Source organism: Dreissena polymorpha, chromosome 13, assembly GCF_020536995.1.
Source record: "Dreissena polymorpha isolate Duluth1 chromosome 13, UMN_Dpol_1.0, whole genome shotgun sequence".
Lineage (NCBI taxonomy): Eukaryota > Metazoa > Mollusca > Bivalvia > Myida > Dreissenidae > Dreissena > Dreissena polymorpha.
The window spans coordinates 66,374,477-66,401,392 of NC_068367.1; the positions used below are offsets into that span (position 1 = coordinate 66,374,477).

The 26,916-nt window shown below is 36.0% G+C and overlaps 1 protein-coding gene across 1 annotated transcript in view; it reads right to left on the reverse strand.

Annotated features, from left to right (window-relative positions):
- The window catches only part of LOC127856087 (ecdysone receptor-like), a 111,426-nt gene that overhangs the window by 35,005 nt on the left and 49,505 nt on the right, over positions 1-26,916 (reverse strand). The window contains exon 2 of the mRNA XM_052392077.1: positions 9,133-9,468. Coding sequence (XP_052248037.1) covers positions 9,133-9,468 — 336 coding nt within the window. The remainder of the gene's footprint in view (positions 1-9,132; positions 9,469-26,916) is intronic.

Here is a 26,916-nt window from a genome sequence, read left to right on the forward strand (position 1 = left end):
GTGTTTTTCCTGATAGGCCTGTGCATTTAGCCAGTGCTTTTCCTGATAGGCCTGTGCATTTAGCCAGTGCTTTTCCTGATAAGCCTGTGCATTAAGCCAGTGTTTTTCCTGATAGGCCTGTGCATTTAGCCAGTGTTTTTCCTGATAAGCCTGTGCATTAAGCCAGTGTTTTTCCTGATAAGCCTGTGCATTTAGCCAGTGTTTTTCCTGATAAGCCTGTGCATTAAGCCAGTGTTTTTCCTGATAAGCCTGTGCATTTAGCCAGTGTTTTTCCTGATAAGCCTGTGCATTAAGCCAGTGTTTTTCCTGATAAGCCTGTGCATTAAGCCAGTGTTTTTCCTGATAAGCCTGTGCATTTAGCCAGTGTTTTTCCTGATAAGCCTGTGCATTAAGCCAGTGTTTTTCCTGATAGGCCTGTGCATTTAGCCAGTGTTTTTCCTGATAAGCCTGTGCATTTAGCCAGTGCTTTTCCTGATAAGCCTGTGCATTAAGCCAGTGTTTTTCCTGATAGGCCTGTGCATTTAGCCAGTGTTTTTCCTGATAGGCCTGTGCATTTAGCCAGTGCTTTTCCTGATAAGCCTGTGCATTTAGCCAGTGCTTTTCCTGATAAGCCTGTGCATTAAGCCAGTGTTTTTCCTGATAAGCCTGTGCATTAAGCCAGTGTTTTTCCTGATAAGCCTGTGCATTTAGCCAGTGTTTTTCCTGATAAGCCTGTGCATTAAGCCAGTGTTTTTCCTGATAAGCCTGTGCATTAAGCCAGTGTTTTTCCTGATAAGCCTGTGCATTTAGCCAGTGCTTTTCCTGATAAGCCTGTGCATTAAGCCAGTGTTTTTCCTGATAAGCCTGTGCATTTAGCCAGTGTTTTTCCTGATAAGCCTGTGCATTTAGCCAGTGTTTTTTCCAGAGCTCAGCTCATATTCAGATAAATTTTTTGCAACTAAACTTAAAGCTTAAAATGAAATTTTATCCAATTTTCAACGCGACATTGACGGTATAACAGGTTGTGGAATATACTTGCCTGTCTTCAACACTGTGGAATATACCTGTCGCGTGCACGGACTACTTTTCAAATGACGTAATGCGATATGCGCTAAAATAAGGTCGATATTGTTTGGTTCATTGATCAAATTTTAAGGTCACCCATTGGAAGAAAATGTGCATATTTTGCAGAAATATATATATATGACATATTCTGCAAAAGAAATGTTGAAATAAAATATAAAATTACACGATTTTTGTTTTGTTATTTTTCATTTATATTTACTTTACCACTAAATGATTTTTCATAAGAAACGAAGTCGAGAAAACTTAAGCTTTGATTTATACGATCTCAACCTTTAAATCTTGTCATATGACATAATTTTTCGCCATCCGTATAATGAATCAGCTGATTGATGGTGTCATAAAATGACATACTTATTGCGTCATTTTCCCCAATTTTTTTTTGACGATTTATTATAAACGCGACTTATTTTACATGTTTTCTACATATACTGTATATCGACATATCTGAATTGTCAATTGATCACATTTTCCTTATTTCGTGTAATATGCATTGTTTAATTATAATCCATGCATATACTTTTGACATTTAACTTAAAAATTAAGAATGTACAGCAAGCCATACACATATCGCACAATTCATAAATGAAGTTTGATGATCCTAGGCGTATGCGTTCTTGAGTTATCATTCAAAAACCATTTTACTATTTCGGGTCACCGTGACCTTGACCTTTGACCTAGTGACCTCAAAATCAATAGGGGTCATCTGCGAGTCATGATCAATGTACCTATGAAGTTTCATGATCCTAGGCCCAAGCGTTCTCGAGTTATCGTCTGACAACCACCTGGTGGACGGACCGACCGACAGACAGACCGACCGACAGACCAACAGACCCACATGAGCAAAGCAATAAGCCCCCTCTTCTTCGAAGGGGGGCATAATAATCTGCAATGTTTTCTTTCCTATTTAATTCGAGTTAGGCATAGAGCTGTGTACAGTATAAGATGGTAAAAATAGCACCACACTGGAATTGGGAAAGTCCCATTTTGTACACGGGTATTATCTACTCATTTATCTGTTGTGTATTGGAATGTTTTCCATTCTTTGTGTATTTATATATTAAATTATTTTCATGTACAATAAGGGCATTTACCATAGATAACTAGGCCCAAGCACTCTTGAGTTATCGTCTGACAGCCACCTGGTGGACGGACCGACCGACAGACCGACCGACATGAGCAAAGCAATATACCCCCTCTTCTTCGAAGGGGGGCATAAATATAACATTGTGCAAGTCTCAACATAATTATGTTTATATGCAGAAATCTGCAAATGCAACTGAGTTTACCAACGGCTATTATTAGATAAACTGCTCCAGTTCATTTAAACAGCAGTAATGTAGAGTACATGACGTAGCGTGTGACGAAGAAGAAGTTTATTGAGTTCATAAACTCATTTGAATATAGTAGTAGGACGGCATAAATATCTTATTTAACTATGCTAAAATAATTATTAAAGACCCTAGGTGCAAAATCGTCAATTATTGAGTTAAATAGATTATTAGATGGATTTTAAAGGATAATTAAAGGTAAGATACTAGTTCCAACGTGTTTTGGTTTTTGTTTGTACTTTTGTCGTTCCCTGTCCTCGGGGAAATGATTTTAACATGGGTGCCATTGATGCATAGGATCACTCACGGCATACCCATAACATTATATAAAAAAACACGTTCTGCGCGTCCTTAAATTCGTCGTCCGAAGTCGGAAAACGTATTGCCCTGTATGTTAAGTCAATAGTGTCAGTCGCTGCAATTGTCTGTTTACTCGTCAAAATTGTCAAGGTCGTCGATAGCTAAAGAAACTTCAGCGTACAGTTTCCATAGTATTGACAGACCTGTACAAAGTCGCGCCAGTCAAAAATCATAAAAAGCGACATTTTAAGTTATGGAAGCCAGAACTAGGTCGTCGATGGTGTACATGTATGTTGACGACATAATTTTGTCAGGAGCAATCGCCGCCATATTGGATTTTGATCATTTTCTTTCGAAAATAAAATGAATTATAGTAAAGTAAAATCTTCTTTTCGCGGTCGTAATGTGTTACAATTCGCATACTGTGTAAAATTGAATCGAGGCATATGGTGATATTTTTACTTGTTTTACAGTTTGTGTGTGAATTTTTTAAAGACTATTTTGCGTACCAGAACAAATACATGTTTATCACTACGCATGGTTACATTTGTTAGATTTTAAGCGCTTTTAAGACTGAATTAAAATTATTGTTAAGGTGATTAGATCTATTTATGTTAAATGTCACGTTGAAAAAAATCTAATGGGATAAATAGAATACTAGGATTAGCTTTGCATACAGAGAAGTTTATGTTGCTTGGCTCGAACACCGAAAGCGCTCGCCAAGGCATGCGCTCTTGCGTTCTAAGCCTCGCAACATAAACTTCTCTGTATTCAACGCTAACCTAGTATTCTCTATGTTTTTATTACAATAAAGCTTACAAATTAATTTCACAGCCATTGTATAAGCAAACACACATACATGTATTAATTTTAGTTGTTGTTGTTTTAATTACTGGAAGACAACTCTAATGGAACAACCTAGTTAACCACTGTAGCTGGTTGTCTCTACTGCACAACCTAGTTAACCACTGTAGCTGGTTGTCTCTACTGCACATTAGAAACTGTCAATACAAAGTTTAATACAAGTAAGTCACTTATGATTGATTCAAAATTTAATGGAGAAATTCCAATTACCGCAGCTAAAATGCCATGTATGATTGATGATAAGACAATTAAAGATTAACATGTAAAAGTTCTTCTTGTTTAACATGGTAAACATCACAGAGTGATTTTCTGAAAAAATCAAAACATAACAATCAGTTGAAATAGAAATATGGTATTGGAATAATACAATAAAATTTGAGTTGTTGTTCAAGATTGCGAATAAATGACCAGTATCATCAGCATAATAATCATTATCATGAAAAACAACAAAATAACACAACATTAGGCCATCCATAAAAAATTGTGTTTGGGATAATCTGACTTATCTAAATTGCGCCCACACAACCATATGTTGTCAGATGTAAAACAACAGCTCAATTATCATGCTTGGATTATTGCTGCTGTCTTTAGGTATCAGCAGACCGGAACAGCTTAATCTTTGTCCACACCTTAAAAACTATGATCAGGGTTTACTGATTCCAGGCTATTTCTTCATACACGGTGCCAACACAAGTTCAGTGCAATATCTTCATCAACATTTAAAATTATAGATTGGAAAATGTTTTCTATTTTTAGTAAAACTGATCATGACTATGACCAAACAATGTAACAATGCCAAGCTTAGATAATCTATGCACTTTTGCTATATTCCAATTTTCATTGAGATATGTCAATGCAAAAAAAAAGAGTGAATGATTTCTTCAAATCTGAAACAATTTGTTTTCTTTTAATGAAGATAAACATGATGAGCTTGAACTTGAACTTGGGGGGGGGGTATACTTCCCAAATTTTAGGGTAGGGGTGTCCCGCTGAGACTGCCGAAATGTGACCCATTTTTATACCGGAACTCTGATAAAGTAGACCCATTTTGATACAAGATTTTTTTTAAAGCATACCCATTTGTATACGATACCATTGTGAAAGTGGACCCATTTCAATACAAGAAGTTTGATAAACTGGACCCATTTAAATACTAGAATTTGATAAATTGGACACATTTCATACTATAAATTTTATCTCTTTCATATCAATACAGTATACTTATTGAATTTGCTATTATATCTTTCCCGCTACTGAAATTTACTTTTTGATACCCATTTATATACAAGAATGACATTTATAATACCCATTTTGATACTGATACTTTTAAATCTATATGCATTTATATACACGCAAATTTCTGATTTCAACACCCATATCTATACTTAGATGCTCAAAACCATACCCATATCTATAATTTTAGTTGAAAAACACACCCCATAAAATCAGCACACCCCTATATACCCCCCCCCCCCCCGGGTATTTGATACTCGTAAATTCTCTAGAACAGGTCAAGAACTCTTACTTACAGTGGTGAAAATACTATGCATATTCATACTAACTTCACAGGTTTCACAAATCTACAAGATTAGTATGCTAGACATTTCAATATTACTTTCAAAATTATTTATGAAACATCTAGCACAAAGGAATTCATGAATTATTCATGATGGATCCTCAAAGTCTGTCTCAGAAAAGTCATCAGAAATAATTGTTCATTACTAAGTATTTATGGTTAGATGAAGAATTGTTCATGAACTTTGAAGTGTTCAACAAAAATTCATAAACTGTTCATGAACGTGTCTTAAGAACAGTTCATGTACCCCCCCCCCCCCCCCCCCCCCCCCGTATATAAGGGGTCTAGATGACAAAAAGTGAAGCAGACACACACAAATCTTCCAAATCTTACATTATGTTCATGAACTATGGAAAATCCATGAAAACTTCAATAATTTAAAATTAGTTAACTTAAGTTGTCTGTTCACTATCTGTATCTTGTCATAATGAAAACAAGGAAACATTTTTTTGTGTGTTAAAACTTATTTAACTATAATAATATTTCAAGTGACACAAAATAAGCAATTGATACATTTTACAGAAGAATAAAAAACAACATAAAAGCAGAAGTTCAATATATAGATTTGAAAAGAATATGAAAACCTAACATTGAGTTTCAACACCTGAGTAAGACATTTTATCATTTGAAAAGGAACATAAAACAAAGACTTTCAACTTATGAGCCTGACTCTTTCAGTGCGGGAACCGAATTTTGAAGGCCTTTGCAAACAGTTTGGATCCAGATGAGACGCCACAGAACGTGGCGTCTCATCTGGATCCAAACTGTTTGCTATTCTGATAGTATTCTTTGAAAAAAATTCGAAGAAAATGCTAATGTTAGAAATTCAACAGAAGACATTTTAGCAGACGACAAATTTCCCAGCATGCAAAGTATTAAGAGTTGTCCTTATGATTAGCTTGTGCAGACTGCAAAGGCAAATATGATTGAAACTTTCTGCTTTTGAGGAATTTTTTGTTCAGAGAAGGTTTCTTGTATATGAAAATCCAGTCAAGGTGGAAAGTGTTGTGCATGATGAGCCTTCCATATCAACTAGAGCTTTGTCACAGACATGACAAATACCCCCACATGCCGCATTGACACAGAATATTTTGCATGTTGTTTCACAAAAAACAGCAGACACCATGCTAAATGTTTAAAACGCACTAAGTGACCCCGTTACCTAGTTTTTGACCTGGCATGGCCCATGTTCGAACTTGACCTTCACATCATCTAGATACAACTTCTGACCATGTGTGGTGAAAATCGGATGAAAACTACTTGAATTAGAGAGCAGACACCATGCTGAATGTGTAAAACATACTAAGTGACCCAGTGACCTAGATTTTGATCTGGCATGGCCCATGTTGGAACTTGGCCTTAAGATCATCTAGATAAAACTTCTGACCAAGTTTGGTAAAGATCCGATAAAAACTACTTGAATTAGAGAGAGGACACCATGCTTAATGTTAAACAAGAGGGCCTGAAAGGCCAAAAGTTGCTCACCTGAGATTTAAAGGAACTGACCTGTTCTGTGCAGCCCAAGATGTCATTAGAACAAATGTTCTAACCATTTTTCATGAATATTGAACACTCTGGTGGCAACGTTTTTCAACAGACTGGATACATTTTCGTACACATCCAAAATATCATTAAACAAATATTCTGACCAAGTTTAATGAATTTGGATTAAAAATGTGACTTAAAGAGTGTTAACAAGTTTTTACAATAGCCATATAAGGAAAAATGCCCCGCACCCTGGTGGCCATGTTTTTCAACCAACTGGAACAATTTTCAATTTGTCGAAGATATCATTGGGACAATTCTTGTGACCAAGTTTCATGAAGATCAGACAATAAATGTGGCCTTTAGAGTGTTAACAAGGTTTTACTATAGCCATATAGCCATATAAGGAAAAATGCACTGCCCACTGGTGCCCATTTTTTTTCAACAAACCGGAACCATTTTCAAACTCATCCAAGATATCATTGGGACAAATCTTCTCACCAAATTTCATGAAGATTGGACAATAAATGTGGCCTCTAGAGTATTAACAAGGTTTTACTAAAGCTACATGTATATAAGGAAAAAAATGCCCCGCCCCCTTGGCGGCCATGTTTTCCAACAAACCAGAACCATTTTCGAACTCATCGAAGATATCATTGGGACAAATCTTCTGAACATTTAGTTTCATGAAGATCGGACAATAAATATTGCCTCTAGAGTGTTAACAAGGTTTTACTAAAGTCATATATAGCCATTATGGAAAAATGCTCCACCCCTTGGTGGCCATGTTTTTAAAACAACCAGAAACAATTAGGAACTTGTCCAAGATATCATAGGGACAAATCTTCTAACCAAGTTTCATGATGATCTGAAAATAAATGAGGCCTCTAGAGTGTTAACAGGGTTTTACTATATTAGCCACATAAGGAAACTGTCCTGCCCCCTGGCGGCCATATTTTTCAACCAACTGGCATCATTTTTTAACCCGTCCAAGATATTATTGGGATGAATCTTCTGACCAAGTTTCATTAAGATCATTCAACAAATGTGGCCTCTAGAGGGTTAACAATTAGGTTCTACTATAGGCTTATATAGCCTTAAAAGGAAAAAAGCCATGTTTTTCAAGCAAACGTAACCATTTTCTAACTCATCCAAGAAATCATTGAGTTAAATCTTCTGACCAAATTTCATGAAGATTGGACAATAAATGTGGCCTCTAGTGTGTTAACAATGTTTTACTACAGCCATGTAAATCCGTAAGGAAAAATGCCCCGCTCCCTGGTGGCCATGTTTTTAAAGCAACCGGCATCATTTTTGAACTCATCCAAGATATTTTTGGGTTGAATCTTCTGATTAAGTTTAAAAAAGATCAGACAACCAAATTTCATGAAGATTGGACAATAAATGTGGCCTCTAGAGTGTTAACAAGGTTTTAATAAAGCAAAAGATACATGTAGCCATTTAAGGAAAAATGCCCCGCCCCCTTGTGGCCATGTTTTTAAAGCAACCGAAACCACTTTCAAACTCATCCAAAACATCATTGGGACAAATCTTCTGACCAAGTTTCATGAAGATCTGAAAATAAATGTGGCCTCTAATGAGTGTTAACAAGGTTTTACTATAGCCATATAAGGAAAAATGCCCCGCCCCCGTGGTTGCCATGTTTTTCAACCAACCGGCATCATTTTTAAACTTGTCCAAGATATTATTGGGATGAATCTTCTTACCAGGTTTCATGAAGATCGGACAATAAATGTGGCCTTTAGAGTGTTAACAAGATTTTACTATAGCCATATATAGCCATATCAGGAAAAATGCCCCGCCCCTTGGCAGCCATGTTTTTCAGGTTAAAGTAACCATTTTCGAACTCATCCAAGATATTATTGAGATCAATCTTCTGACCAAATTTCATGAAGATTGGAAAATAAATGTGGCCTCTAGAGTGTTTACAAGGCAAATGTTGACACCGCATGCCGCACAACGGACAAAAGGCGATCACAAAAGCTCACCATGAGCACATTGTGCTCAGGTGAGCTAAAAACACACTTAGTGACCTTGTTACCTTGTTTTTGGCCTCGCATGGCCCATGTTAAAAATTTGCGTAGAGATCATCTAGATAAAACTTCTGACCAAGTTTGGTAAAGATAATTGATGAAAACTATTTGAGTTAGAGAGTGGATAACATGCTGAATGTTTCAACGCACTAAGTGACCCCGAAACCTAGTTTTTTACCTGGGATGACCCATTTTTAAACTGACCTAAAAATCATCTAGACAAAACTTCTGACCAAGTTTGGTGAAGATCGGATGAAAACAACTTGAATTAGAGAGCGGACACTTAATACAGACCGACCGACAGACCGACCGACAGACAAGTCCACTCCTATATGCCCCACTAAACTTTGTTTGTGGCGGTATTATGAGTAAATTATTAATGTTTAATAGTGCAAAGTGCACCAGTTTTAGGCACAAAATTAAGCCTGTTTTGTTTTCCCATCAAGGCTCATCCTCCTACCTTTGCATCCTTCACAGCTGAGAGCGTTGTAATGATACCCTGAAGCCCGATCCCCACATATTCGACACAACTCCTCCTCAATACTTTTCCCGACAACCCCGAGGCCCCCATTCTTCTTCTTCTTGGAATCATTCCCAGTGCTTGATGTGATGACGCGCTCGCCCATCGTCATCTGCATGTCATAAGCCATATCATGTTGTGAAGGGACATGCATGTCGTGGTCCATCATATACAGCGATGAGTTGGCGTTTGCCAGCACCATGTTGTCTATGTACATGTGGTTGCCATGGTAACTCGTGTGGTGACCATGAACGTGACCCTCGGGCTCAGTTAGAACTGAAAACAGAAAAATGTAAAATCAAATAATCAAAATCAAATTATTAAACTGGATTTTCATTTTTCATTTAGACAAGATTTTCTTTGTTTATTTAATGACGCTTGCTTAAAAAAAAAAGGTTTCATTTTGCCAGGTTTTTGCTTAAGAATCTTTTTCACATAATATTTCAAATTGTGCGACATATTTGTTTTCCATTCAGCCGAATCATAAAACGCCTGAATTTCATTACAAATATAATAAGGACCTGAACAACACAAAGAATATCTGGCACACGAATAATGCCCATGTTATCCAAATTGAGGTATAGTCTAAATCCCGTACGAGACCGGATTGGACAATGCGTTGTTAAAAAGTGAAACAGCCGATGTCATTATCATTTTTTTTCTATTGGGAATTTTTTAGCAAATTTTGGTAAAAAGTATACTTTTTTGCGATTAGGAATATAGCTCAATCTCGTCCATAAAATCTGGCCAAAAAAACCCTGAATAATGTGCCAATCTTGAGTGTTTTTTGGGGTTGCTCAATCATTATCAATCATACAACATGTTGCTACTGAATGTGATTACAATAGGCAGGGCTTAACACTAAGGCACGTCCAAACGACATTCACTGCCTGTACCTAGGTCCGGGCTAGCCAATGTCCCAGAATCATGCCCGACCGGTCGTGTGTATTTTGGGCGGGATTATGTGTTCTATATCAATAAACTGTGTTTTAAATAAGCTTTTCAAAGATGCAAAAATCTTAATACAGTATGATCAGATGACAATTCAATCCCAGAGTGAAGTTGGAGACAACAAACGGATCGTATCTCGAAATATATTTGGAACCCCTTGATTGCAATCAAAAAGAGGCCGACAATTCAGAAAATCCCCGGCCGTTTTCCTGATAAAACACTTCAGTACCTATTTTTAAACGGAAGTCCTCTAGATACAGTTTTTTTATTGGTTTCCTCATAGTGTTTTCTCGATATTGGTTTCCTCATAGTGTTTTCTTGGGATCTTTTTAATTTGTTTGATCCATTGGAAGTGTTTTGACTATCCTTTTTACTCAATTAAATTAGCAAAACTAATATTAATGGTTGATCCCGCCTTTAGTAGAGAGTTAACCCTGTAAAATTGTTACGACTACCGTAACACGTTATTTTGCGACACCTAAGATTCATTCACTCTTTGTCGTCAGACGGCAACCGCTGCAATCTATGTAAAAAAGGTTTTAATATTCATGTCGTTGTTTAAGTTTGGCTTTACGGGTGGGGATGGGGGTTCCTCAGATAAGAAAAGAAAAGGGAAGGAGGAAAGTAAGAGAAAGACTGAGGGAAAAAAACAAGGAAATTTCTCCGGAAATGGCGTGAAGATTACAAATAGATGTCTTAAGTAGATGAATATTGAATTCATTAGCATTAGTAAGGCAAGCTTATAAGAGTGATTGAATCATGATTGCGCATATCCACGCACAAGAAAATACAAGTTGAATGATAACAAGGACTGTTTGTAAAACATGCATGCCCCCCATATGGGCTGTCCGTTGTAGTGGCAGCCATTGTGTGAATACGTTTTTTGTCACTGTGACCTTGACCTTTGACCTAGTGACCTGAAAATCAATAAGAGTCATCTGTGAGTCACAATCAATGTACCTATGAAGTGTCATGATCCTAGGCAAAAGCGTTCTTGAGTTATCATCCGAAAATCATTTTACTATTTCGGGTCACCGTGACCTTGACCTTTGACCTTGTGACCTTAAAATCAATAGGGGTCATCTGCGAGTCATGATCAATCTACCTGTGAAGTTTCATGATCCTAGGCATATGCGTTCTTGAGTTATCATCCGAAAACCATTTTACTATTTTGGGTCACCGTGACCTTGACCTTTGACCTAGTGACCTCAAAATCAATAGGGGTCATCTGCGAGTCATAATCAATCTACCCATGAAGTTTCATGATCCTAGGCGTATGCATTCTTGAGTTATCATCCGGAAACCATTTTACTATTTCGGGTCACCGTGACCTTGACCTTTGACCTAGTGACCTCAAAATCAATAGGGGTCATCTCGAGTCATGATCAATCTACCCATGAAGTTTCATGATCCTAGGCGTATGCATTCTTAAGTTATCATCCGGAAACCATTTTACTATTTCGGGTCACCGTGACCTTGACCTTTGACCTAGTGACCTCAAAATCAATAGGGGTCATCTCGAGTCATGATCAATCTACCCATGAAGTATCATGATCCTTGGCGTATGCGTTCTTGAGTTATCATTCAAAAACCATTTTATTATTTCGGGTCACCGTGACCTTAACCTTTGACCTAGTGACCTCAAAATCAATAGGGGTCATCTGCGAGTCATGGTCAATGTACCTATGAGGTTTCATGATCCTAGGCCCAAGCGTTCTTGAGTTATCGTCTGACAACCACCTGGTGGACGGACCGACAGACCCACATACCGACAGACATGAGCAAAGCAATATACCCCCTCTTCTTCGAAGGGGGGCATAAATATAAAGGTTTTGATAATACATGGGTCAGGGCACATGAAAGATTAGTCAGGGCTAGTAGGTTCTGCATTTACTAGCCTGTATAGGCTAGTTGAAACAAAGTTAGTGTTAAGCCCTGAATAGGTTAACATGATCCCAAACATGCTAAAAATGTGCCATATTTTATTGACATTTCTCTTGAAATATATCTCATGTGTTATATATTTCTCAATTTTTCTGATGGTTTAGTAAACAACTAGTAATGAAAACATGTTCTGACGTTCGACATACAAATTACCACAAACTATCACATATGACTGACTATAATGAAATTTTGTACATAGTCTGTGACTTATGTATTACAAATCTGTTGCATTTGATAAAAGTTACATATTTGTATACACCCGCTTTCATCATTTTCAAGACCAAAAGAAATACAAATTATTCTAAATTTTAGGATGAAATAGTGTTCACAGTGACACCAGCTTTTATCATTTTTATTATACAGTGGAGGTTACAAAATCACATGACAAACAAGGTGGCGATGTCCATGCCGAGTTAGAGTTTTTTCGCCGATTAATACCCTTTATGACTTGTATAAAATGTTTAAATGTTGCTCACTTTCCCGCCATATCAGCAAGAAAGTGATGTGTTTAGTTCATATTACTATGACAGTGCTCTAATTATCTCCACTTTTCTCCCTGCCAATTTTCTAAGTGGACACTGTTAACCCTTTCAGTGCGGGAACCGAATTTTGAAGGACTTTGCAAACAGTTTGGATCCAGATGAGACACCACAGAACATGGCGTCTCATCAGGATCCAAACTGTTTGCTATTCTGATAGTATTCTTTGAAAACAAGATGCGTTTGTGAAACACAATGTCCCCCTATATTATGTTTGACATTGAAGGATGACCTTGACCTTGTGAAGGATGACCTTGACCTTGACCTTTCACCACTCAAAATGTGCAGCTCCATGAGATACACATGCATGCCAAATATCAAGTTGCTATCTTCAATATTGCAAAAGAATTCATAAAATAAGCGATTTGGGCCACATATATTTGACCTCTGACCTTGAAGAATGACCTTGACCTTTCACCACTCAAAATGTGCAGCTCCATTAGATGCACATGCATGCCAAATATCAAGTTGCTATCTTCAATATTGCAAAAGTATTTATAAATTAAGCGATTTGGGCCACATATATTTGACCTCTGACCTTGAAGGATGACCTTGACCTTGACCTTTCACCACTCAAAATGTGCAGCTCCATGAGATACACATGCATGCCAAATATCAAGTTGCTATCTTCAATATTGCAAAAGTATTCATAAAATGAGCGATTTTGGCCACATATATTTGACCTCTGACCTTGAAGGATGACCTTGACCTTGACCTTTCACCACTCAAAATGTGCAGCTTCATGAGATACATATGCATGCCATATATGAAGTTGCTATCTTCAATATAGCAAAAGTTATTGCAAAATGTTAAAGTTGGCGCAAACAGACCAACAGACCAACGGACCAACAGACCAACAGACCAACAGACAGACAGGGCAAAAACAATATGTCCCCCACTACTATAGTGGGGGACATAAAAATGAAGAAAATGCTAAGTTTAGAAATTCAGCAGACGATATTTTAGCAGACGACAAATTTCCCAGCATGCAAAGGGTTAAATTTTGTGACCCGCTAAGAAATTTTGCAGCAAGTAAAGTCGAGACATAGAGCAAATATTGATACAATATAAATGTGAATCCCTTTCTTGCCGATATGGCTGGAAAGGGAGCGGCCATTGAACAATTACAACTGTAATTCTCTGTTATATAGCAATTGGTATATTGCCTCAATAGTATAATAATCATAGCGCTGAAGGCACTGAAGTTGTTTGTGGTTGTCGTCCTTGATAAGCTTGTGCGCATTGCACAGGCTAATCAGTGTGCACAGGCTTATCTTATTTGACATGTATTAAGCCCCGTTTTTCCTGAAAGCAGCCAATATGTACAGCTTTCAATGATAAACACTAGACTTGCTAATGTCGTCTTACAAGCTGGTAAATACACACACTGCAGTAGTAGAGCAGACGCTCCTAAGCATTTGTCGTCTGCAGTGCAGACAGGCAGCAGTAATCGTTCATAGCGAGTGAGTTACCGTCCTGAGCGTAGCTAAGCAATACTGATTTGCAAAACATGCTCTGTAAATTTAGTCGGCCGCTAACGCGACCAACTAAAAATGGATGGTTACAAAAATTTCTCTGAACTTAAAAAGGGTCTGAAGATTCATTTCTCTATTTTCTTTATTATGTTTACTCTACAAAGAAAGTTGTGTTTTACATCAAAACAGAACGAGTGCAGTAATTTAATATAATATTTATAGGTAATTGGATTTAGTGAAGTCAGTACATGCAGAGCTCCAGATAATTTTTTCAGCTGAGGGATATTTCACTCATGAAATTTTTAATTGATGAGTAAAAAATCAAAATCTGATAATTTTAAGGAGTATTTATGTTAAAAGGATAAGAATTAATAAACAAGAGGGCTTGAAAGGCCCAAAGTCGCTAACCTGAGATAACAAGATATTATTGGGACAAATCTTCTGACCAAGTTTCATAAAGATCGGAAAATATATGTGGCCTCTAGAGTGTTAACAAGATTTTACTATAGCCATATATAGCCATATATGGAAAGATGCCCCGCCCCTTGGTAGCCATGTTTTTCAAGTCAAGGTTACCGTTTTTGAACTCATCCAAGATATCATTGGGACAAATCTTCTGAGCAAGTTTCATGAAGATCAGAAAATTACTGTGGCCTCTAGAGTGTTAACAAGGTTTTACTATAGCCATATAAGGAAAAATGCCCCACCCCCTGGCGGCCATGTTTTTCAACCAACGGGCATCATTTTCGAACTCGTCCAAGATATTATTTGGATGAATTATTTGACCAAGCTTCATGAAGATCGGACAATAAATGTGGCCTCTAGAGTGTTAACAAGGTTTTACTATAGCCATATATAGCCATATAAGGCAAAAAATGCCCTGCCCCTTGGCAGCAGTGTTTTTAAAGCAAACATAACCATCTTCCGACTCATCCAAGATATCATTAAGGCCAATCTTTTGACCAAATTTCATGAAGATTGGACAATAAATTTGGCCTCTAAAGTTTTAACAAGGCAAATGTTGACGCCGCACGATGGATGGTGGACAACGGATAAAAGGCGATCACAAAAGCTCACCATGAGCACGTTGTGCTCAGGTAAGCTTAAAACAAGAGCTGTGTTTGTGAAATGCCCCCTACTGCGCTTTAAAGCTATATATTTGACCTTTGACCTTGAATGATGACCTTGACATTGACCTTTCTCCAAAATGTGCAGCTCCATGAGATACACTTGTATGCCAAATATCAAATCGCTATCTTCAATATTGCAAAAGTTATGACCAAGGTTAAGTTTTTTAACAGACACACACAGTGATAGACAGACAGGCCCAAAACAATATACCCCCCCCCCTCGTTATTTGATCCGGGGGCATAACAAATCTTTATTAAATGAAACTTCACTTATATTACTTACATTATATTTTGTATGGGAGGAAAATTAAAACATTGCTTGACGAAATGGTTTTAAATTCAAAATGAAATTCTAGGTCACCATTCATTAACCAAGTCTTGACATTAAACCAGACAATCTATTAATTTTGTCTTGTCATATTAATTGCAATGCACTGCTTACATGTCTTGCGACTGATTTAATGACGATGTTTCTGCTAATATTTTATTGTGATACACATTCAATCACATTCATCAAAAGATTGCACCAACGAAAAAGGTACATATTACATGTCTATTATGTATTAAATCAGTAAGACATTTTATGTTAGGAATCAGGTCAGTAAGACATTTCATGTCAAATGTGAGGTCACTGAGACATTTGATGCCATGTATCAGGTAATTAAGACATTTAATGTCATATTTAAGGCCAGTAAGACATTCATGTCATAAATCAGGTCAGTGAGATATTTCCTGTCATGTATTTGGTCAGTAAGACATTAATGTTATATTTCAGGTCAGTAAGACATTTCATGTCATATTTCAGGTCAGTTAGACTTCTCATGTCACATATCAGGTTGGTGAGACATTTCATGTCATATATCAGGTCAGTAAGATATTTCAAGTCATATTTCATGTAATTAAGACATGTCATATTTCAAGTCAGTAAGACATTTAAAGTCATATATCAGGTCAGTAAGACATTTAATGTCGTATATCAGACCTGTAAGACATTTTAAGTCATATATCAGTTCGGTGAGACAGTTCATGTCATGTATCAGATCGATGAGACATTTCATGTCATGCATGAGGTCATTTAGACATTTCATGTCATATATCAGGTAAGTGAGCCATTTCATGCCATATATCAGGTCAGGGAGACATTTCATGTCATATGTCAGGTCAGTGAAACATTTCATGTCATGTATCAGGTCATTGATATATTTCATGTCATTTTTCAGGTCAGTGATTGATTTCATGTCATGTTTCAGGTCAATAAGACATTTAATGTCATATATCAGGTCAGTTGAACAGTTCATGTCATTTATCAGGTCAGTAAGACATTTCATGTCACATATCAGGTCAGAAAGACATTTCTTGTCATATATCAGGCCAGTAAGACATTTAATGTCATATATCAGGTCAGTGAGACATTTCATGTCATATATCAGGTCATTTAGACATTCATGTCATATATCCAGTCAGTGAGACATTTCATGTCATATATCAGGGCAGATAGACATTGTATGCCATATATCCAGTCAGTGAGGCATTTCATGTCATGTATCATATCATTAAGACATTTCATGTCATATATCAGGTCAGTGAGACATATCATGTCATATTTCAGGTCAGTAAGACCTTTCATGTCATATATAAGGTCAGTAAGACATTCAACATTATATTTCAGGTCAATAAGACATTTTAAGTAATATATCAGGTCAGTGAGACACTAATGTTATGTATCAGGTCAGTGAGACATTTCATGTAATTTATCAGGTCATTAAGACATGTTATGTCATATATCAGGTCAGTGAGACATTTCATGTCATATATCCGGTCAGTGAGACATTTCATGTCAGGTATCAGGTCATTAAGATATTTCATGTCATATATCAGGTCAGTTGAACAGATCATGTCATATATCAGGTCAGTAAGAAATTTCATGTCATATATCAGGTCAGAAACACATTTCATATCATATATCAGGCCAGTAAGACATTTCATGTCATATATAAGGTCAGAAAGACATCTCATGTCATTTATCCGGTCATTAAGACATTTCATGCCATATATAAGGTCAGTGAGACATTTCGTGTCATATATCAGGTCAGTGAGACATTTCATGTCAGATATTAAGGTCAGTGAGACATTTCATGTCATATATCAGGTCAGTGAGACATTTCATGTCATATATCAGGGCAGAGAGACTTTTAATGTCATATATCAGGTCAGTGAGACATTAAATGTCATATATCAGGTCAGTAGGACATTTTAAGTCATATATCAGGTCGATGAGACAGTACATGTCATGTATCAGATAAGAGACATTTCATGTCATTTATCAGGTCATTAAGACATTTCATGTCATATATCAGATCAGTGAGACATTTCATGTCATATATCAGGTCAGGGAGACATTATGTCATATATCCCGTCAGTGATACATTTCATGTCATGTATCAGGTCATTATCATTTATTGGCATTCTGATTCTCAGTCTATTTATGACATATTTTATGGAGAATTTACCATGTAAACCCCATCAACATTCCTCAACTCAGCAAGAAAAACAGAAACATGGCACTTGATTGAAATCATGCATTAATTTCTTATTGACTCTTTAGTTGTACAGTTAAAGCCTATGTGAAATTAAAATTATTTCATAAATGTGCATTTGTTTATAGCTTAAAGTTGATGTGTTACAAGCAGATTAAATTATAGTTAAAGTAAAATAAAAAAGTCAATATGTGTGTGATTTTGCAAGTATATTTACATGAACATATAGAAATATTGACAAATACAGATTTAGAATATGTAAGAAACTGTATCTTGGACAAAATAATGTACACACCAGAGGTGTGCTATCTTCATGAAATTCATTATGTACCAAAAACCTTTTTGGCAGTGCTCTGTGCAAAGGGGGTTCAATTGTGCTTTACGTGTCAACCCTGATTAGCTTTTGCAGTTTGCACAGGCTAATCAGGGACAACACTTTCTGCATTCATGATATTTTTTGTTTAAACTGACTCTCTTCTTAGCAAAAAATCACTACAGGCAGGAAGTGTCGTCCCTGATTAACCTGTGCAGCCTGAATTGAATACCCTCTTACACACAGAGCGCGACCTTATTTTACTTGCATCTGGTGATGAGGTGAGAGTGTCTTTTGCGCACTGATCTGTATTTCAAGCTTAAAAACATGTTTCCAAATTAAATCATTCTTTGATGAGCCTCATTCTGGGAAATCAGGGCTTTATCTATGTCTGTAGTGTCATCACTGATAATCTGCCACAAAATGTACGCCTAAAAAGAATTTTTGCTGAGAAGAGACTTTTTACACACAGAAACTACCATACAAGTGGAAAGTGTCATCCCTGATAAAAAAAATGTGCACTGCGCTGGTTAGTCTGGAACAATTCTTAACCCACATTCATTAAGCCCTGTTTTCCCAGAGCTCATTATGTTTACAAGACAGTACAATTCTATGCAGAAAACTTACATGAGAACTTGTGCTGCATTATTGTTTTGTTGTCATGTCTCAAACAGTTCAATTATTAGCCTAGTGTTTTAGTAATATTATAAAATATAAGAGAAATGATATTACCTGTTTTTTATCAACAAAGTCAAGGTTACACTTTGTAGAAATTAGGTATTACAATGTTTTTGTTTCCAATATCTGACCCACCCAAATTTGTAATGCTGAGTGCAAAAATGCAACCCATATTTTTGTTATTAGCCTTTTTATGTAAAGAAAGAACATGGCATTGTGATTTACTTAACACCCTTTTTATGTTAGCTATACTTTAACAGAAAAACTTGGGTCTATAAAAAAGTACTTGGTTTATTTGAAAGTCTTGAGAAAGCTATGTTCTGTAAGAAAATATCCTAAGTGCCACCCGCATAGAGAGAATCCAGGTAATTTACCCTAAAGATAAATTGTTTTTATTTTTAATGGCATTGTTTTCATAAAACTTAAATGTGTTTCTGTCAGGAAAGATCCCGATTTAAAGGGTAATTAAATATATTTAATATTCTCTTATTTTCAATTCATACACACAAAAATTAGAAACATACGTCAACCCTTGGCAGCAGTTTAAAAATATTTCCATTAGTTCAAATCCATTGATTCACTTTAACAAACTGTATTTTAATAAGCGAGATTACATAATTGTTTCCATAACTAAAATATTTTAATTACTTCAAATCCATTTATTTACTTTTAAGAATTGTCTTTTGATTATTGGGTTTTAATATGTTTGCATTAACTTCCCGTAACATAAATTTGACACATATCATAGAATTAAATTCATTATATTAAATGATCACAGCCGTCAATGATAAACTATCTTAAAATAAATTTGCAAAACACTTATACCACATTCTCTGAATTGAACAAGTCAGGATTGTACGTGCCACACTTTTTGACACCACTAAAACAGCGTCTGAAGTGACGAGACGGCTTGGTCTGAAGCTAGCAACATTCTTGGGTCATCATAAGGAGATGCATTATGTATTACTTACGTGCTTCCTATTGGAAATCAATACCAAAAAAAGCTTCAAAGGCCACTGTGACATTATCATCACCAGCCAAGCATTAAATTTGCCTAGCTTAACACTGTAAATTCAATATCATGTAAGGAAGCTGGGATTATTTAGATAATGTCATGATTGTGTGAGTCCCATACATTTTAAAGAAATTATGTTAAATTATTGCTGTTGTAATTTACAAAAGCCGGAATCAAAACTATTTTAGGTCAAAGAAATTTATCTTTATGAGACAAAACTGACATTCAGCCAAGGTCAAGAATCTTTTAAGAAAAATTTTCTGTAGTCAACAAGATGCTGATATAATACACCTCAAATAAAGTTGTTTTTGACGATGCTGGAACAGCAGCGTCTAAGGTTTGATAACCAGTAAAAAAAATCTTTGCAATGGCGACCTATGTAAAAGACCGAGCCAGTCCGATTGAGATAACTCGATTTTTCAGTTACTTCCCTTGGCATTCGCCACTGCGTAGGAGATTGCTCGATGATTTTCATTGATAACATTCTCCTAGCAGAGTTGTCGTTCGTGTTGATAAAGGTAAATATTAATAGAACAGCATATCCTGGGGAAACAGATTCAATAAGTTTATCAGAACGTTAATTTCAAATTAGTAATTTTACATCCATTTTATTTTTATGGAACAATGAAACAACGATATATTTTCTCTATTTTGTTTGATATTTGTTCTCGATTTAATAAATAAATTGCGAATAAAAACATGTAAAAATTAACTTTTTACGTGATCACAAAACTAAAGAATGCGAACAATTTTAAACCTGCAAATTGTAAACGCTGCACTGCTATGATATATATAGATAAAACAACTTTTCTTTGCGTAATTGTCCGTCCCGCTAGTGCAGTGGTAAGGCCGTTCGCTTTTTCAACTTTACGACACCGGTTCGATTCCCGCTCCCGGCGCAATGTTATATTTTGTCTGTTTTGTGGTCACCATTCCGGACAGGTGTTTTTTCCGGATAATCTCACCCCGCAGCATTTGACCATATAAAAATTAAAAAGTATTTCAGTACAAAACAAATAGCTGGAAATTGCAGCTATCATTCAAAATTCGTCCCAACTGTCGTCAATCTAATCTTATTAGGTAGGACTGCTGGACACACTCCGGGTCCCAACATTATGCAGCCTCAGCGCGGAGATAACTCATTACCTTGGAAAAACACAAATACACACACTGGGTGCAGCCTAGGCGCGTATAGACTCAAACAAGGCAACAAACTCAAGTGCGGGCACAATCATTTAAAATTTACATATTGAATACGATATTCTAACAGAAATTACACAACCACCTAAGTGTACATACCATGTTTGATATTTCGTTTGATCGTTAGATTTCAGCATATACATGTATAAGGTCATTTCGCTACTAGTTAACTTATCGATATGTTCGTGGGCGAACTCAGATAGTCAAGTGCTCATACGATTGAGCTCACATGGTCCGGCTATGTGCTCATACCTACTTTCGAGAATCATCATGAAGGTATTGGCATACTTAATGAACAAGAATGTGACCCGCCTCCCAGTTTCGCTCAATGGGTCAAGTTACCCACGGGTACTACTTCCCCGTACCCCTAAACTTTTTTTCGTACCAAAAATGTTTCATACGCAAATTCTTTTCGTACCAATTTTTTTTCGTACCCAAATTTTTTATCGTACCCAAATGTTCGTATCAACAAACACAATTGTTGTAATATAGATAAACTTAAATTGATGTTTTATATCCATCCTCTTCAAAAGCATCGTCACACCAGTATACTGCCAGTACTTTGATTCTTTAATGTTACCAAAAATGAGATTTTTTCCTGATCTAAACCATAAATATGTCATATTTGGAATTGTGCTATAAATAACCCCATTTCATCCAGTAGACGAGCATAGAGCTCTGCGGCCTTTCTGTTAGTAATTCAGGGAAAATGTCTGTTCATTGAAAAAGTCATGTTTGAATCAATTAACTCATTTTAATGCTTCCCAAACATAATCCTGGCTTGTCAGCTGTTTATTTAACATTGTAAAACCCAAATGGGCTTGTCAGCTATGTATTTAACATTGCGTAACACGATCCAGCTTGTCAGCTGTGTATTTAACATTGCAAAACACAGTCAAGTTTATCAGCTGTGTATTTAACATTGAAAAACACAATCAGGCTTGTCAGCTGTTTATTAAACATTGCAAAACACAGTCAGGCTTGTCAGCTGGTTAATAAATATTGCAAAACACAATCAGGTGTGTCAGCTGTTTATTAAACATTGCAAAACACTATCAGTCTAGTCGGGTGTTTATTGAACATTGAACAACACAATCAGGTGTGTCAGCTGTTAATTAAACATTGCAAAACACAATCAGGTGTGTAAGCTGTTTTATAAACATTGCAAAACACAATCAGGTGTGTCATCTGTTTAATAAACATTGCAAAACACAATCAGGTGTGTCAGCTGTTCAATAAACATTGCAAAAAACAATCAGGTGTGTCAGCTGTTTATTAAAGATTGCAAAACACCATCCAGGCTTGTCAGCTGTTTATTAAACACAATCAGGTGTGTCAGCTGTTTATTAAACATCGCAAAACACAATCAGGTGTCACCTGTTTTTAAAGATTGCAAAATACAATCAGGTGTATCAGCTTTTCATTAAACATTGCAAAACACAATCAGGTTTGTCAGCCGTTCATTACAAATTGCAAAAAACAATCAAGCTTGTCAGCTGTTTGTTAAATATTGCAAAACACAATCGGGCTTGTCAGCTGTTTATTAAACGTTGCAAAACACTATCAGGCCTGTCAGCTGTTTATTTAACATTGCAAAACACAATCAGGCTAATTTCAGCTGTTTATTAAACATTGCAAAACACAATCAGACTTGTCAGCTATTTATTAAACATTGCATAACACAAGCAGGTTAATGTCAGCTGTTTATAACACATTGCAAGCGAAATTCAATTGGCAGACATACCAACCACAAAATACTGCCTGCAGACTATTATATTTACTATTATCTTTACTATTATATTTAAAAAATATCAATACTTAATTTAAACTGATAATTTCCTTGTCAGCCATGTACTGTAAGATGTATTTGATACCACAGCTACATTTATAACAACCTTGAACTACTTATTTTGCTATGAATTGAGCAGGAAACACACTTAGTTCCAGTAACCTTTGGGAATTATTTTACTGTAACACAGCATGTCAATCACAGTTACTGGTAAAGTGTGACAGCTTTAGAGCCAAATAATTAGTTTAACCCAAATTTTGCAGTACAATGGCAAGCTTTCCCTTTAAAGGGACCTTTTCATGTTTTAATAAATTGATTTTTTTCGGCGTAAGCTGCATAAGCCAGCTTTTCACCTTAGCCTGACCTTTGTAAGTGTCCAATAAAATTCCAATAAAATTTCCCGCGGCTAGGTACGAATGAATACACTTCATTTATTCCATTGGCTGATTTGAGTATACCACCAGAACATTGGAAACATATCCGCGTCTTTGTAACACTGTTTTACTGTATGAAACAATTTTATCTCGAATGAAAAGGCTTAATAGATAGAACAGTTTTACACTCAATTCTCGACATCAATACAGTTTGTGCGTACACCTTTTATTTTCAGAGTATTACCAGCGCAAGAGCGTTTATACGTAAAAGGCTATGTTCTCATATTTAGTACTTACTTCCTTATTCCTGTCAACATGTTAACATGTAAAAGTATAAAGAGCAATGGAAGCGAGGCCTCACTTTAAAGCATTGCATTTCAACCCGCGAGGTATATCGGGTCAATTCGCGGACATTCAGAGTTTATATACAGGTCATCACCGGAGTTGGCGGCCAGTAAAATAATCGTTATATAATAAAGACGCTATCCGTGAACTAGGTGACCTGGAATTTTCTTTAGACCAGAAATATGTTAAATGAAGATATTCAGCAATATAATTATGGTATGTAAATAATAGAATCTTAATGTGTTTTCAACAATACAATGATAAATATTATTGTTGATAAATTTAACAATAATTATTCGTCCATATTGCCTAATGTACTAAAGTGATATTATGAGCATGTAACAGTTTATAGGTGTCTATCGCAACCGTTGATTATTTTTGATGTTTCTACTTCATATACACTTATATTAATTAATGCAGCATCATCATACTAAAACAATATACCAGAAAGAGAAAAATAATGCATTTGAATATCAACCGTACTTTCGTTTGACAACTGATCATGCGTTTACGAGTTGAACCTAAATTTAGTTTTAGTGCAGATTTGTTCATACGACACAAAGACACGAAATTGTTTTACGGATCATTTCAGCTTACAGGACTGGGTGGGTCACGTAAGAATATCGAATATAAAATATATTTTTATAAACAACTGGTAGCAAGGTGAGTTGCAGATAATTAATCAGTAACCACATTTTAACTAACTATTTTGACCTGTTAATTCTTTTCAGCTCAATTCAACAGTGCAAAATGCCCATAATATTACTTTAAGCATTAGCACGATGATAATTGATACTGTTAATAATCGAATCAAATAGCAATGCCCGACAAACCACTAAAACAGGTTTGTTCGAAGAACGCGCCTATAAATACGGATACTTCTCGTGTGGCCGGTTGACTCATATGTTTAAATTTCACTTCCATTCTTCTTTTGGTTTTCTGTTTTGTATCTATAGGTTTATGACCAGCAATATGTTATAATGTAAAATAAGCCGCGAAAACTCCCCGTAACATCCCGTACTGCGTGTGATGCAGCTAAGAACTGCACAGAAAAAGACATTCGCTATCCTTGATCTCATTCATTAAACTATTTACGCCGTATATCTTTTTTAAAGATATTTCTTGTTTTAAATGTATCAGATTTGCAAATGTTTGTTGAAAGTATGTTTTTTGCAAAGAAACAGTAATATTGAAGCTTAACCATGTTCTAAAATATCAAGTCTATGCATTTTTAGCGATTTAAAAACCTGAAAATTTAGTGATATAAACGCAAAATGATTGTATATTTTGGAAAGTTCTGATGTTATCGTTATATTTGGTGACATTACAATGATTGCTTTATTTTATATTAAGTATAAAATAGATTCAGAGTGGTTTAAGTGCTATACTTTTACTCAAAGAGTGGTTCTATCCCAGGTGTTAGATATTATTGTTTAATTAAAAAAAAACAAGGTGTCTCCATCGGAAGACAAATGCCCCCAAAAAATGCTTTTTCCAAACCTAAATGCAGATTTCTAAACCTGAACGGGGACCCTTAGTTCCTGGTCAAGGGGGTCAAAAGTTAAGTGCGTATGGAAAGGCCTTGTTCATATACACATGCATACCAAATATGAAGATTATATCTGAAGTGACATAGAATTTTATGAGCATTTTCCGAGCGGAAATGCATTTTTTTTTATGATTCAAGGGCCGTAACTCACAAAAGCCTGGGTAAATTTGGCTGATTATCTAACGTAACCTAGATTGTATTGCCTTACACATTTTCTGAAGTTTGGTGAAGATCCAATGACAATTCTTGAGTTATTGAGCGGAAACGAGAAAAAACTAAATTTTTCGATGATTCAAGGGGCATGACTCAGGAGTGTCTTAGACAATTTGGCTGATTATGGAACTTGACCTAGATCTTTTGACCTTTCATATTTCCATGAAGTGTGGCGAAGATCCGATGATATTTGCTTGAGTTTATGAGCGGAAACGAGAAAAAACACAATTTTTCGATGATTCAAGGGCTGTAACTCAAGAGTGTCTGGGTCAATTTGGTTGTTTATAACACTTGACCTAGCTGTTATTGCCTTACACATTTTCATGAAGTGTGGCCAAGATCCTATGACATTTGCTCTAGTTATTAAGCAAAAACAAGAAAAAACGCAATTTTCTTATGATTCAAGGGCCGTAACTCAGGAGTGTCTGGGTCAAATTGGCCAATGATCAAACTGGACCTAGATGCTATTGCCCTACACAATTTCATGAAATATGGCAAAGATCCTATGAAATTTGTTCCAGTAATTGAGCGGAACCAAGAAAAAAAAAAAAAATTTACGATGATTATAGAGCTGTATTAACTCAGGAGTGTATACGTCAATTTTGCTGATTATCGAACTGACCTAGATGTTATTGCCTTACAGATTTTCATGGAGTTTGGTGAAGATCTAATGACAATTGCTCGAGTAATTGAGCGGAAACGAGAAAAACTCCAATTTTACAATAATTCAAGGGCAGGACCTCAGGAAAGTCTTGGTCAATTTGGCTGATTATCGAACTTGACCTAGATGTTATTGCCTTACACATTTTCATGAAGTGTGGCAAAAATCCTATGAAATTTGCTCCAGTCATTGAGCGGAAACGAAAAAAACAACAATTTTACGATGATTAAAGGGCTGTATTAACTCAGGAGTGTCTGGGTCAATTTTGCGATTATCAAACTTGACCTAGATGTTATTGCCTTACAGATTTTCATTGAGTTTGTGAAGATCTGATGACAATTGCTCGAGTAATTGAGCGGAAACGAGAAAACCCCCAGTTTTACGATGATTCAAGGGCTGTAACTCAGAAAAGTCTGGGTCAATTTGGTCGATTATCAAACTTGACCTAGATGTTATTGCCTTACACATTTTCATGAAGTTTGGTGAAGTTCTGATGACAATTGCTTGACTAATTGAGAGGAAACTAATCCTGACAGACAGACTAACTTATTCATGGACTGTGGGATTTTAATATACCCCCAGAACCTATGTTCATAAAATTAGACTTAAAACTCTTTTAGTTCTTAGCATATGTTTCCATTTATCAATTTAAACATTAAAAGCCAAACTTGAAAACATGCCAAAATCTGTGAAAATATCCCTTTAAAACAACTACCTACTCAAGTGGGAAAATCCAATCTAATTTCTCATCAATACCTCATCATTGCCTAGGCTGAAAATAAATTACATTTATCTTCCAGAACTGTGTTTAAGGTCTCACTGACATTTCATCGAATTCTTTGCATGCTGGGAAATTTGTCGTCTGCTAAAATGTTGTCAGCTAAATTCTAAAATTAACATTTTCTTCGATTTATTTCAAAGAATACTATCAGAATAGCGAAAAGTTTGGATCCTGATGAGAAGCCACGTCCTGTGGCGTCTCTTCTGGATCCAGACTGTTTGCAAAGGCCT